This window comes from Oncorhynchus mykiss, chromosome 8, assembly GCF_013265735.2.
Source record: "Oncorhynchus mykiss isolate Arlee chromosome 8, USDA_OmykA_1.1, whole genome shotgun sequence".
Classification (NCBI taxonomy): domain Eukaryota; kingdom Metazoa; phylum Chordata; class Actinopteri; order Salmoniformes; family Salmonidae; genus Oncorhynchus; species Oncorhynchus mykiss.
Genome location: NC_048572.1, coordinates 86,410,915 through 86,425,914, shown reverse-complemented (window position 1 = coordinate 86,425,914; position 15,000 = coordinate 86,410,915). Strand labels below are relative to the sequence as shown.

Genomic DNA, 15,000 nt, shown 5'->3' with positions numbered 1-15,000 from the left:
CCTTCCTCCTTCACCTCTTCCTCCCTCTCTCGCTCTCGCTCTCCCTCTTCCTCTCCCTCTCTCCTATACTCCCTCTCATATCTTCTCTCTCCCCTCCCTCCCTCCCTCCCTCCCTCCCTCCCTCCCTCCCTCCCTCCCTCCCTCCCTCCCTCCTATCCTCTCTCTCTCTCCCCTCTCTCTCTTCCTCTCTCCCCCTCCCCTCTCCTCCCTCTCTCATCTCCTCTCCCTCTCCCCCTCCCTCTCTCCTATCCTCCCTCTCTACCTCTCCCTCACTTTCCCTCCCTCCCTCCCTCCCTCTCCTTCCTTCCTTCCTTCTCGCTCTCGCTCTCTCCCCTCCCTCCCTCCCTCCCTCCCTCCCTCACTTTCCTTCCATCCTTCCTTCCTTCCATCCTTCCTTCCTTCCTTCCCCCCCTCCCTCCCTCTCTCCCTCCCTCCCTCCCTCCATACCTCATCCTCTGGTTCCTGTGCCTGTGGCTGCTCCTGGTGAGGCGTTTCACAGTCGGGGCTGTAGTGTTCACAGTAGTCGTACGCTGCCCGCGGGTCGGCCACAATCAGCAGCTGCTGGATGTCACCCTGTAAAGAAGAGAGAATACGTTAAAACCGATCTCACAACTCCCAAGACAAGAAGACTAGTGACACAAAGGGGGAAAGGTCGTACAACTGAATGCATTTAACCCCTCTGAATCAGAGACAGATAAAGAGATATAATATGGTCCTCCAACACCTTCAGGAGATGAGGAGGAGAGAGCTTGTCAGTGTCGGCGCTGGGTAATGGATATGGGTTTTCACCAACCCCAATACCTCAACCATTAGGAAAAAAAAGGCTCTTCTCTAGGTCAGAGGGCGACATTTGGGGTTAGTCGCTGGCAGGGCTGTTTCTTCACGAGAGGAGATTACAAATCAGCTCTGCTGCATACCTACAAATACACCTCACCCCATACCTCACCCCATACCTCACCTCACCCCATACCTCACCCCATACCTCACCCCATACCTCACCCCATACCTCACCCCATACTTCACCCCATACCTCACCTCACCTCACCCCATACCTCACCTCACCTCACCTCACCCCATACCTCACCCCATACCTCACCCCATACCTCCCCTCACCCCATACCTCACCCCATACCTCACCCCATACCTCACCCCATACCTCACCCCATACCTCACCCCATACCTCACCTCACCTCACCCCATACCTCACCTCACCTCACCTCACCTCACCCCATACCTCACCTCACCTCACCCCATACCTCACCTCACCCCACCTCACCTCACCCCATACCTCACCTCACCCCACCTCACCTCACCCCATACCTCACCTCACCCCACCTCACCTCACCCCATACCTCACCCCATACCTCACCCCACACCTCACCCCACACCTCACCTCACCCCATACCTCACCTCACCTCACCCCATACCTCACCTCACCTCACCCCATACCTCACCTCACCCCACCTCACCTCATCTCACCTCACCTCACCTCACCTCACCCCATACCTCACCTCACCTCACCCCATACCTCACCTCACCTCACCCCATACCTCACCTCACCCCACCTCACCTCACCCCATACCTCACCTCACCCCACCTCACCTCACCCCTTACCTCACCTCACCCCACCTCACCTCACCTCACCCCATACCTCACCCCACCTCACCTCACCCCACACCTCACCTAACCCCATACCTCACCTCACCTCACCTCACCTCACCCCACCTCACCTCATCTCACCTCACCTCACCCCATACCTCACCTCACCTCACCCCATACCTCACCTCACCTCATCTCACCTCACCCCACCTCACCTCATCTCACCTCACCTCACCCCATACCTCATCTCACCTCACCCCACCTCACCCCACCTCACCTCATCTCACCTCACCTCACCCCATACCTCACCTCACCTCACCCCATACCTCACCTCATCTCACCTCACCTCACCTCACCTCACCCCATACCTCACCCCATACCTCACCTCACCCCATACCTCACCTCACCCCATACCTCACCTCACCCCATACCTCAACTCACCACACGCCACACCCCATACCTCACCTCACCTCACCCCATACCTCACCTCACCACACGCCACACCCCATTTCTCACCTCACCCCATACCTCACCTCACCACACGCCACACCCCATACCTCACCTCACCCCATACCTCACCTCACCTCACCACACCCCAAACCTCACCTCACCACACGCCACACCCCATACCTCACCTCACCTCACCCCATACCTCACCTCACCACACGCCACACCCCATACCTCACCTCACCACCCCACACCCCATACCTCACCTCACCACCCCACACCTCACACCCCATACCTCACCTCACCTCACCTCACCTTACCTCACCACACCTCACCTCACCCCATACCTCACCTCACCACACGCCACACCCCATACCTCACCTCACCTCACCCCATACCTCACCTCACCACACGCCACACCCCATACCTCACCTCAACACCCCACACCCCACACCCCATACCTCACCTCACCACCCCACACCCCATACTTCACCTCACCTGACCTCACCTTACCTCACCACACCTCACCCCATACCTCACCTCACCACACGCCACACCCCATACCTCACCTCACCACCCCACACCCCACACCCCATACCTCACCTCACCTCACCACACGCCACATCCCATACCTCACCTCACCACACGCCACACCCCATACCTCACCTCACCACCCCACACCCCACACCCCATACCTCACATCACCACCCCACACCCCACACCCCATACCTCACCTCACCTCACCACACGCCACACCCCATACCTCACCTCACCACACCTCACCTCACCACACCCCATACCTCACCTCACCACACCACCCAATACACCTCACCTCACCCCCATACCTCACCTCACCCCCATACCTCACCTCACCACACCACACCACCCAATACACCTCACCTCACCCCCATACCTCATCTCACCCCCATACCTCACCCCACGTCACCTCACCACCCAATACACCTCATCTCACCCCATACCTCACCTCACCTCACCTCACCTCACCACCCAATACACCTCATCTCACCCCATACCTCACCTCACCACACCACCCCTCACCTCACCTCACCACACGCCACACCCCATACCTCACCTCACCTCCCCACACGCCACACCTCACCTCACCACCCAATACACCTCACCTCACCACACGCCATACCTCACCTCACCACACGCCACACCACATACCTCACCGCACCGCACCACACCACCCAATACACCTCACCTCACCCCTCACCTCATCTCACCTCACCTCATCTCACCCCATACCTCACCTCACCACACGCCACACCCTGTACATCACCTCACCACACCACCCAATACACCTCACCTCACCCCTCACCTCATCTCACCTCACCTCATCTCACCCCATACCTCACCTCACCTCACCACACGCCACACCCCGTACATCACCTCACCACACCACCCAATACACCTCACCTCACCTCACCTCAACACACCCCATACCTCACCTCACCACACGCCACACCCCATACCTCACCTCACCACACCACCCAATACACCTCACCTCACCTCACCACACCTCATCTCACCTCACCTCACCTCATCTCACCCCATACCTCACCTCACCACACGCCACACCCCATACCTCACCTCACCACACGCCACACCCCGTACCTCACCTCACCACACGCCACACCCCGTACCTCACCTCACCACACGCCACACCCTGTACCTCACCTCACCACACCACCCAATACACCTCATCTCACCCCACACCCCACATCTCACCTCACCTCACCCACACCCCTCACCCCACATCTCACCTCACCTCACCACCCAATACACCTCACCTCACCTCATCTCACCCCGTACCTCACCTCACCACACGCCACACCCTATACCTCACCTCACCACACCACCCAATACACCTCATCTCACCCCACACATCTCACCTCACCTTACCCACACCCCTCACCCCACATCTCACCTCACCACACCACCCAATACACCTCATCTCACCCCTCACCCCACATCTCATCTCACCTCACCTCACCCACACCCCTCACCCCACATCTCACCTCACCTCACCCCACACCTCATCTCACCCCACACCCCATACCTCACCTCACCACACCACCCAATACACCTCACCTCACCCCACACCCCACATCTCACCTCACCTCACCCACACCCCTCATCTCACCTCACCTCACCCCACACCTCATCTCACCCCACACTCCACCCCACACCTTATCTCACCTCACCACACCACCCAATACACCTCATCTCACCCCACACACCCCACACCCCATACCTCACCTCACCACACCACCCAATACACCTCATCTCACCCCACAGCCCATACCTCATCCCACCACACCACCCAATACACCTCACCTCACCTCACCACACCACCCAATACACCTCACCTCACCACACGCCACACCCCATACCTCACCTCACCACACCACATCTCACCCCACACCCCACATCTCACCTCACCTCACCCACACCTCATCTCACCCCACACTCCACCCCACACCTTATCTCACCCCACATCTCACCTCACCTCTCTCTCCACATCTCACCTCACCTCACCCCGCGGTAATGTACTGTAGTATTCTGATTCTAACTGTCACTGCCAGATCACATTACAAAAGGAACATTTGAGAACAGAATACAGTTCTAATGTTGTTTCTATACAGAGTGGAAATCAAACAAACGTGTAACAGAAGACCAATGTAGATTTATGTGCCTGATAATAGAGACAGACAGACAGACAGACAGACAGACAGACAGACAGACAGACAGACAGACAGACAGACAGACAGACAGACAGGCAGACAGACAGACAGACAGACAGGCAGGCAGACAGACAGACAGACAGACAGGCAGGCAGACAGACAGACAGACAGACAGACAGACAGACAGACAGACAGACAGACAGGCTGACAGACAGACAGACAGGCAGGCAGGAAGGCAGGCAGGCAGGCAGGCAGGCAGGCAGGCAGGCAGGCAGGCAGGCAGGCAGGCAGGCAGGCAGGCAGACAGACAGACAGACGAAGAAACAACAACGTCCTGACCAATAGACAGCCAGCATCTTTTACAGACTGACAATCCAGTGGTGGGTTGGCTTCTCTACAGTGTCTCACACACACACACACACACACACACACACACACACACACACACACACACACACACACACACACAAACAGGGTGTTTCTGTTCTACAGTCATCCCCCAACCCAACCGTTATGGACAACGAGTCCTATTTCTCACCTTGTGTACCAATGGAACACTACTCCCTGCACAGTGCATTACTTTTGACCAAAAGACCATACTAACCACACTAAAAGTATTGCACTATGTAGAGAATAGGGTGGCATTTTGGAGGCAGCCTCAGCCTTCCTGATGTAGAAGAATGTGACAGATAAATAACCAGAGTCTGTACTTGTGAAATATCTGAGGCCGTCTGTTTTTCATGAACATTTGGAAAAGGAAATTAGATCCCCACTTCTCCATCCCCCTCCCTCCCTCCTCTTGACTCCCTCCCTCCCTCCCAGCCAAAGGCTCTTTGTCTTCTGCATGATCTTATCCCAAGGAATGTTTAAACCAGGAACTCTCTCTTTACCTCTCTCTCTCTCTTTCTCTCCCCCTCTCTCCTTCTCCCTACATTACTCTATCGCCCCCCCCTCTCTCTCTCTCTTTTCCCTCTCTCTCTCTCTTTTCCCTCTCTCCCCCTCTCTCTCTCTCTCTCTCTCTCTCTCTCTCTCTCTCTCTCTCTCTCTCGCTCTCTCTCTTTCTCTCTCAAATTCAAATTCAAATTCAAGCTGCTTTATTGGCATGAAAAACATTGTGTCAATATTGCCAAAGCAACAATGTATACAATATACATTGTAACAAAATTATAAATGATAGCAAATAATAATATAAAATGGTAGTAAATAATAATACAACATTAAATACAAAAAGAATAACAATAAAATGGTAACAGTCTACAGTAAACAATAATTATAGTAATAACAATAATAGTAATAATAAGTAAGTTACTGTTTACTATGCAGATGTTATTATTCAGTGTCCCTCAGGCTATGGCAGGAAAATACATATTTGGCTGCAAGAGGAGCCATTGCTCCTTCGCCCATGAGTATTCTTAGTTTTTCCTCTGGGTTCAATTTGTAAAAATGTGGAATATATGTAGTCATTTCTGTGAATAATGAATCTCTTTGTGAGGCATATTTATCACAGTAAAGGAGAAAGTGCATCTCTGTCTCTACCTCCCCTGTCATGCAGTGACCACATACACGCTCCTCTTTGGGTAGCCATGTCTTTTTATGTCTGCCGGTTTCTATTGCCAATCGGTGGTCACTCAGCCTGTACTTGGTAAGGATCTGTCTCTGCTTCATATCTCTGACAGAGTAGAGATAATCAGCCAATTCATTTTCTCTGTTTAGGGTCAGATAGCAATTTAGTCGGCTTTGGGATTTTGTTTCGTTTTTCCAGTATTGTAAATATGATTCCTTTGATTGGTTCATGATTTTGCTTATTGGAATTCTTTCTTTTGAAGCAGTGCTGGTGTCTCTCTCTCTCTCTCTCTTTTCCCTCTCTCTCTCTCTCTTTTTCCCTCTCTTTCTCTCTCTCTCTCTCTCTCTCTCTTTTCCCTCTCTCTCTGTCTCTTTTCCCTCTCTCTCTCTCTCTCTCGATCTCTCTCTCTCTCGATCTCTCTCTCTCTCCCTCTTTTCCCTCAATCCTCTCTCTCTCTCTCTCTCTCTCTCTCTCTTTTCCCTCTCTCTCTCTCTCTTTTCCCTCTCTCTCTCTCTCTCTCTCTTTTCCCCTCTCTTTCTCTCTCTCTCTCTCTCCCTCTTTTCCCTCTCTCCTCTCTCTCTCTCTCTCTCTCTCTCTCTCTTTTCCCTCTCTCTCTCTCTCTTTTCCCTCTTTCTCTCTCTCCCTCTCTCTCTCTCTTTTCCCTCTCTCCTCTCTCTCTCTCTCTCCCTCTCTCTCTCTCTCTTTTCCCTCTCTCCTCTCTCTCTCTCTCTCTCTCTCTCCCTCTCTCTCTCTCTCTCTCTCTCTCTCTCTCTTTTCCCTCTCTCCTCTCTCTCTCTCTCTCTCTCTCCTTGGAGAATATTAATTAGCAGTGTGTGTGTGTAAAGTAAATGGAATTAAAATATACTAAATATACTATAAGTATCAAAATAATTTCAAATTCCTTATATTAAGCAAAGCAGACGGCATTATTATTATATATATTTTTTAAACTTACAGATATCCAGGGGAATGCTCCAACACTCAGACATAATTTACAAACAAAGCTTTTGTTTAGTGAGTCCTCCAGATCAGAGGCTAGAAGGGATGACCAGAGATGTTCTCTGTTTAGTGAGTCCTCCAGATCAGAGGCTAGAAGGGATGACCAGGGATGTTCTCTGTTTAGTGAGTCCTCCATATCAGAGGCAGTAGGGATGACCAGGGATGTTCTCTGTTTAGTGTGTCCACCAGATCAGAGGCAGTAGGGATGACCAGAGATATTATCTTGATAAGTGTGTGAATTGGTCCATTTCCTGTCCGGCTAAGCATTCAAAATGTAACGAGTACTTTTGAGTATCAGGGAAATGTAAGGAGTAAAAAGTACATTATTTTCTTTAGGAATGTAGTGAAGTAAAAGTAAAAGTAGTCAAAAATATAAATAGTAGAGTACAGATTCCCCAAAAAACTACTTAAGTACTTTATCGTTTTTTAATTTAAGTACTTTACACCACTGTGTGTGTGTCTGTGTCTGTGTCTGTGTCTGTGTCTGTGTCTGTGCGTGTGTCTGTGTCTGTGTCTGTGCGTGCATGCGTCCGTGTGTGTGCATGTGCATATGTGTTTGCGTGTGTGTGTGCATGTGCATTTGTGTCTGTGTGCGTGTGTGTGTGTAACTCAAACTTGAGTATATCAGTTTTTCATCTGTTGCTCCCCTCAGCAAACATAAACTAACACGACATTAACTAAGTGGAGGCTATAAATACACCAATACAATGAAAGAGGTCAATAAGTGAAGTGATGAGCTCATAAAGGGTCAAGAGGTCAATAAGTGAAGTGTTCCTACGATGACATCATAAAGGGACAGTATGAAGAGCAGACCAAGCTGACTGGCACTCGCAGGGCCAGACCCACTCAACCACAGCATTTAGGGGGACAGAGTGGTGCAGCGGTCTAAGGCACTGTATCGCAGTGCTAGAGGCGTCACTACAGACCTGGGTTCAATCCCGGGCTGTATCATAACCAGCCGTGATCGGGAGTCCCATAGGAATGCACACAATTGTCACAGCGCCGTCCGGGTTACGGGGAGGGTTCGGCCAGGGTAGGCTGTCATTGTAAATAACAATTTGTTCTAAACTGACTTGTAAAATATTTAAAACAGATACACAAACAAATAGTGAACGTTAAGCTAGGCTCTCACTATATAAACTCAGACCAGGACAGACCCAGGCCAAGCCCAGGCCAGACCCAGAACAGCCCAGGCCAGGCACAGAACAGACCAAGCTAGACCAGGACAAACCAGGCCAGACCCAGACACAGACTAGGACAGACCAGTTAAGACCCAGGACAGAGCAGGTAAGACCCAGGACAGACCAGGTAAGACCCAGGCCAGACCAGGTAAGACCCAGGCCAGACCCAGGACAGACCAGGTAAGACCCAGGACAGACCAGGCTAAAGTGATTTCCAAATGGCACCCTATTCCCTGTATAGTGTACTACGTTAGACCAGGGCCCATAGGGCATAGGGTGACATTTGGGATGCAAACAAACTTACTAGTACTATCAGACCAGAGCAGACCAGGCAACTCTAGTACTATCAGACCAGAGCAAACCAGACAATTCTAGTGCTGTCAGACCAGAGCAAACCAGGCAACTCTAGTACTATCAGACCAGAGCAGACCAGGCAACTCTAATACTGTCAGACCAGAGCAGACCAGGCAACTCTAGTACTATCAGACCCGAGCAGACCAGGCAACTCTAGTATTGTCAGACCAGAGCAGACCAGGCAACTCTAGTACTATCAGACCCGAGCAGACCAGGCAACTCTAGTATTGTCAGACCAGAGCAGACCAGGCAACTCTAGTACTATCAGACCAGAGCAGATCAGGCAACTCTATTACTATCAGACCAGAGCAGACCAGGCAACTCTAGTATTGTCAGACCAGAAAAGACCAGGCAACTCTAGTATTGTCAGACCAGAGCAGACCACACCAGAGAGCAGAGAGGAAGCACATCCAGATATAGGGGAGGAGGACTAGCAGAATAATTTCTGACATCTGTCATAATGAGATCCATCTGTCTGGAGTCTCCTGTCAGGCCTGACCAGTAAACCTTAATAGCAGTGTGTGTGTGTGTGTGTGTGTGTGTGTGTGTGTGTGTGTGTGTGTGTGTGTGTGTGTGTGTGTGTGTTAATAATGTTTAAATATCCTACATTACTCATATCCCATATGTATATACTGTATTTTATACCATGTGCTGCATCTTGCCTATGCCGCTCGGCCATCGCTCATCCATATATTTATATGTACATATTCTCATTCAACCCCTTTAGATTTGTGTGTATTAAGTAGTTGTTGGGGAATTGTTCGATTATTCGTTAGTTATTACTGCATTGTTGGAACTAGAAGCACAAGCATTTTGAACACTCGCATTAACATCTGCTGAACATGTGTATATATTACCAATAACATTTGATTTGATTTGATAATCGCAAGTTACCTAGACCTATTGTCAAGTTAGCGGGTTGTTAGCTAGCTAGCTAACATGACTGAACAACGTTGTTTGTTTATCAAACCGATAATTAGCGACCCCGAGATTAGATTAAAACAGCCCGCGTCATGGTTTGTGAAATAATATAAAAGGTTTATGAATCCCAGTATAAAGAAAAGAAGATATCTGGTAATATCAATATAACTGTTTAGGCGACAGACAAGACGTTTTGTTTGTCTGTAAAACTGAAAGCATTCCTGTCGTGGAACTGTGCTCCATTTTCCCTCTCTGACACAGAAGGCTGTATGACGGAGAACTTGCAAAGTCTACTCAGACTGGTCTGCGCTCTTGGTTGTAACGGGCGATAAAATTATACAATATATCAACATTGCTCACTTTGCACGCTGCTCCAAAGTAACCGATGAACAAATATAACAACAGAACAGTCATCAGGGTCTGGGTCTACATCACTGTTCTCCGTCACTGAGGAATTATATTTTAAACACTGATGGAGGAATAGATGTGTAGGAAGAGACGACGAAGAGAAGCAGGTGAGATGTTTCCCACCAGACTACACCTCACTAACTCAGATGTTCCCACCAGACTACACCTCACTAACTCAGATGTTCCCACCAGACTACACCTCACTAACTCAGATGTTCCTACCAGACTACACCTCACTAACTCAGATGTTCCCACCAGACTACACCTCACTAACTCAGATGTTCCTACCAGACTACACCTCACTAACTCAGATGTTCCCCACCAGACTACACCTCACTAACTCAGATGTTCCCACCAGACTACACCTCACTAACTCAGATATTTCCCACCAGACTACACCTCACTAACTCAGATGTTCCTACCAGACTACACCTCACTAACTCAGATGTTCCCACCAGACTACACCTCACTAACTCAGATGTTCCCCACCAGACTACACCTCACTAACTCAGATGTTCCCACCAGACTACACCTCACTAACTCAGATGTTCCTACCAGACTACACCTCACTAACTCAGATGTTCCTACCAGACTACACCTCACTAACTCAGATGTTCCCACCAGACTACACCTCACTAACTCAGATGTTCCCCACCAGACTACACCTCACTAACTCAGATGTTCCCACCAGACTACACCTCACTAACTCAGATGTTCCTACCAGACTACACCTCACTAACTCAGATGTTCCCACCAGACTACACCTCACTAACTCAGATGTTCCCACCAGACTACACCTCACTAACTCAGATGTTCCCACCAGACTACACCTCACTAACTCAGATGTTCCTACCAGACTACACCTCACTAACTCAGATGTTCCCACCAGACTACACCTCACTAACTCAGATGTTCCCCACCAGACTACACCTCACTAACTCAGATGTTCCCCACCAGACTACACCTCACTAACTCAGATGTTCCCAACAGACTACACCTCACTAACTCAGATGTTCCCCACCAGACTACACCTCACTAACTCAGATGTTCCCCACCAGACTACACCTCACTAACTCAGATGTTCTGTTCCTACCAGACTACACCTCACTAACTCAGATGTTTCCCACCAGACTACACCTCACTAACTCAGATGTTCCTACCAGACTACACCTCACTAACTCAAATGTTCCCCACCAGACTACACCTCACTAACTCAGATGTTCCCACCAGACTACACCTCACTAACTCAGATGTTCTCCAGCAGACTACACCTCACTAACTCAGATGTTCTGTTCCTACCAGACTACACCTCACTAACTCAGATGTTTCCCGCCAGACTACACCTCACTAACTCAGATGTTCCTACCAGACTACACCTCACTAACTCAGATGTTCCCACCAGACTACACCTCACTAACTCAGATGTTCCCACCAGACTACACCTAACTAACTCAAATGTTCCCACCAGACTACACCTCACTAACTCAGATGTTCTGTTCCAACCAGACTACACCTCACTAACTCAGATGTTCCTACCAGACTACACCTCACTAACTCAGATGTTCCCCACCAGACTACACCTCACTAACTCAGATGTTCCCACCAGACTACACCTCACTAACTCAGATGTTCCCACCAGACTACACCTCACTAACTCAGATGTTCCCACCAGACTACACCTCACTAACTCAGATGTTACTACCAGACTACACCTCACTAACTCAGATGTTCCCACCAGACTACACCTCACTAACTCAGATGTTCCCACCAGACTACACCTCACTAACTCAGATGTTCCCCACCAGACTACACCTCACTAACTCAGATGTTCAAACCAGACTACACCTCACTAACTCAGATGTTCCCACCAGACTACACCTCACTAACTCAGATGTTCCCACCAGACTACACCTCACTAACTCAGATGTTCCCACCAGACTACACCTCACTAACTCAGATGTTCCCACCAGACTACACCTCACTAACTCAGATGTTCCCCACCAGACTACACCTCACTAACTCAGATGTTCAAACCAGACTACACCTCACTAACTCAGATGTTCCCACCAGACTACACCTCACTAACTCAGATGTTCCCACCAGACTACACCTCACTAACTCAGATGTTCCTACCAGACTACACCTCACTAACTCAGATGTTTCCCACCAGACTACACCTCACTAACTCAGATGTTCCCACCAGACTACACCTCACTAACTCAGATGTTCCCACCAGACTACACCTCACTAACTCAGATGTTCCCACCAGACTACACCTCACTAACTCAGATGTTCCCACCAGACTACACCTCACTAACTCAGATGTTCCTACCAGACTACACCTCACTAACTCAGATGTTCCCACCAGACTACACCTCACTAACTCAGATGTTCCCACCAGACTACACCTCACTAACTCAGATGTTCTGTTCCAACCAGACTACACCTCACTAACTCAGATGTTCCTACCAGACTACACCTCACTAACTCAGATGTTCCCACCAGACTACACCTCACTAACTCAGATGTTCCCACCAGACTACACCTCACTAACTCAGATGTTCCCACCAGACTACACCTCACTAACTCAGATGTTCCCACCAGACTACACCTCACTAACTCAGATGTTCTGTTCCAACCAGACTACACCTCACTAACGCAGATGTTCCCACCAGACTACACCTCACTAACTCAGATGTTCCCACCAGACTACACCTCACTAACTCAGATGTTCCCACCAGACTACACCTCACTAACTCAGATGTTCCCCACCAGACTACACCTCACTAACTCAGATGTTCCCACCAGACTACACCTCACTAACTCAGATGTTCTGTTCCAACCAGACTACACCTCACTAACTCAGATGTTCCCCACCAGACTACACCTCACTAACTCAGATGTTCCCCACCAGACTACATCTCACTAACTCAGATGTTCCTACCAGACTACACCTCACTAACTCAGATGTTCCCCACCAGACTACACCTCACTAACTCAGATGTTCCCCACCAGACTACACCTCATTAACTCAGATGTTCCCACCAGACTACACCTCACTAACTCAGATGTTCCCCACCAGACTACACCTCACTAACTCAGATGTTCCCCACCAGACTACACCTCACTAACTCAGATGTTCCCCACCAGACTACACCTCACTAACTCAGATGTTCCCCACCAGACTACACCTCACTAACTCAGATGTTCCCCACCAGACTACACCTCACTAACTCAGATGTTCCCACCAGACTACACCTCACTAACTCAGATGTTCCCACCAGACTACACCTCACTAACTCAGATGTGGGTTTTCCCTTCTCCAGAAATGTTCTCCTGCCAAGCTAAAGTTGCCTGGCTTCTTCCCACTTACATTTCTATGATCACCCACAGTCGACGCAAAGTGGATGCAATCATGATGGTAATCATATTGGGGGGGACATAATCATCTGTAATCATCCAGCGTTGCTTACTTGTTATACCTTAGGAATGAGGACCCACAGTCACACTCGCTCCATCTCCACTCTCTATCTCTCTCTCTCTCTTCCTCTCTCTCTCTCCCTCCATCCATCTCTACTTTCTCCCTCCATCTCCACTCTCTATCTCTCTCTCTCTGCCTCCATCTCCACTCTTTCTCCCTCCATCTCCACTCTCTATCTCTCTCTCTCTGCCTCCATCTCCACTCTTTCTCCCTCCATTTCCACTCTCTATCTCTCCCTCCCTATCGCTCTCTCCCTCCCTATATCTCTCTCCTTCCATCCATCTCTATCTCTCCATCTCCACTCTCTCTTCCTCCATCTCCACTCTTTCTCGCTCCATCTCCACTCTCTATCTCTCTCTCTCTGCCTCCATCTCCACTCTTTCTCCCTCCATCTCCACTCTCTATCTCTCCCTCCCTATCGCTCTCTCCCTCCCTATCTCTCTCTCCTTCCATCCATCTCTATCTCTCCCTTCATCTCCACTCTCTCTTCCTCCATCTCCACTCTCTCTCTCTCTCTCTCTCTCTCTCTCTCTCTCTACCCCTCTCTCTACCCCTCTCTCTCTCTCTCTCTCTCTCTCTACCCCTCTCTCTACCCCTCTCTCTACCCCTCTCTCTACCTCTCTCTCTCTCTCTCTCTCTACCCCCCCCCCCTCTCTCTCTCTCTCTCTCTCTCTCTCTCTCTCTCTCTCTCTCTCTCTCTCTCTCTCTCTCTCTCTCTCTCTCTCTCTCTCTCTCTCTCTCTCTCTCTCTCTCTCTCTCTCTCTCTCTCCCTCTCTCCCCGTACAGTTGTTTTTATGATTTTCTGGCATCTCTCTGGTATCTCGTAAGGACTCCTGTTATGATTTATTGTACTGTCTGGGTCTGGAAAGAAGGACGATTGGCAGGTATTTCAAAAGTGATAAATTGAAAGCGATAAGTCAGCTTTAATATCTACCAGAGGACGTACAGTGTGTGTGTTAGTGGGATTGTGTTCTGTCCAGCATGTAAACACAATGCTCTCTAAGTCATCTCCTGTAACATGACTACTATAACAACTTACAGATGTAGGATCTTAATTTGAGCCAGTTTTCTACAGCAGGAAAATAATCCTTCAGCAACAGAAAATGTGAATTATTATGTGGATTATAATTAATGAACAGTTTTGTAGGGGTTGATACATTTTGTGTCAGGGCAAATCAAGTCTGAAATCTCAAAATGGAAATTACAAACTTTAGTACAACTACTACAACTACTAATACTACTGCTGCTACCACAAATTCTGCTACTGTTACTCAAATCAAAATCAAATCATATTTTATTGGTCACACACACGGTTAGCAGATGTTAATGCGAGTGTAG

General features: G+C 49.3%; 1 protein-coding gene across 1 annotated transcript in view; it reads right to left on the bottom strand.

Annotated features, from left to right (window-relative positions):
* LOC110530844 (collagen alpha-1(XI) chain) overlaps positions 1–15,000 on the bottom strand; it is a 203,533-nt gene that overhangs the window by 129,892 nt on the left and 58,641 nt on the right. The window contains exon 5 of the mRNA XM_036986621.1: positions 448–573. Coding sequence (XP_036842516.1) covers positions 448–573 — 126 coding nt within the window. The remainder of the gene's footprint in view (positions 1–447; positions 574–15,000) is intronic.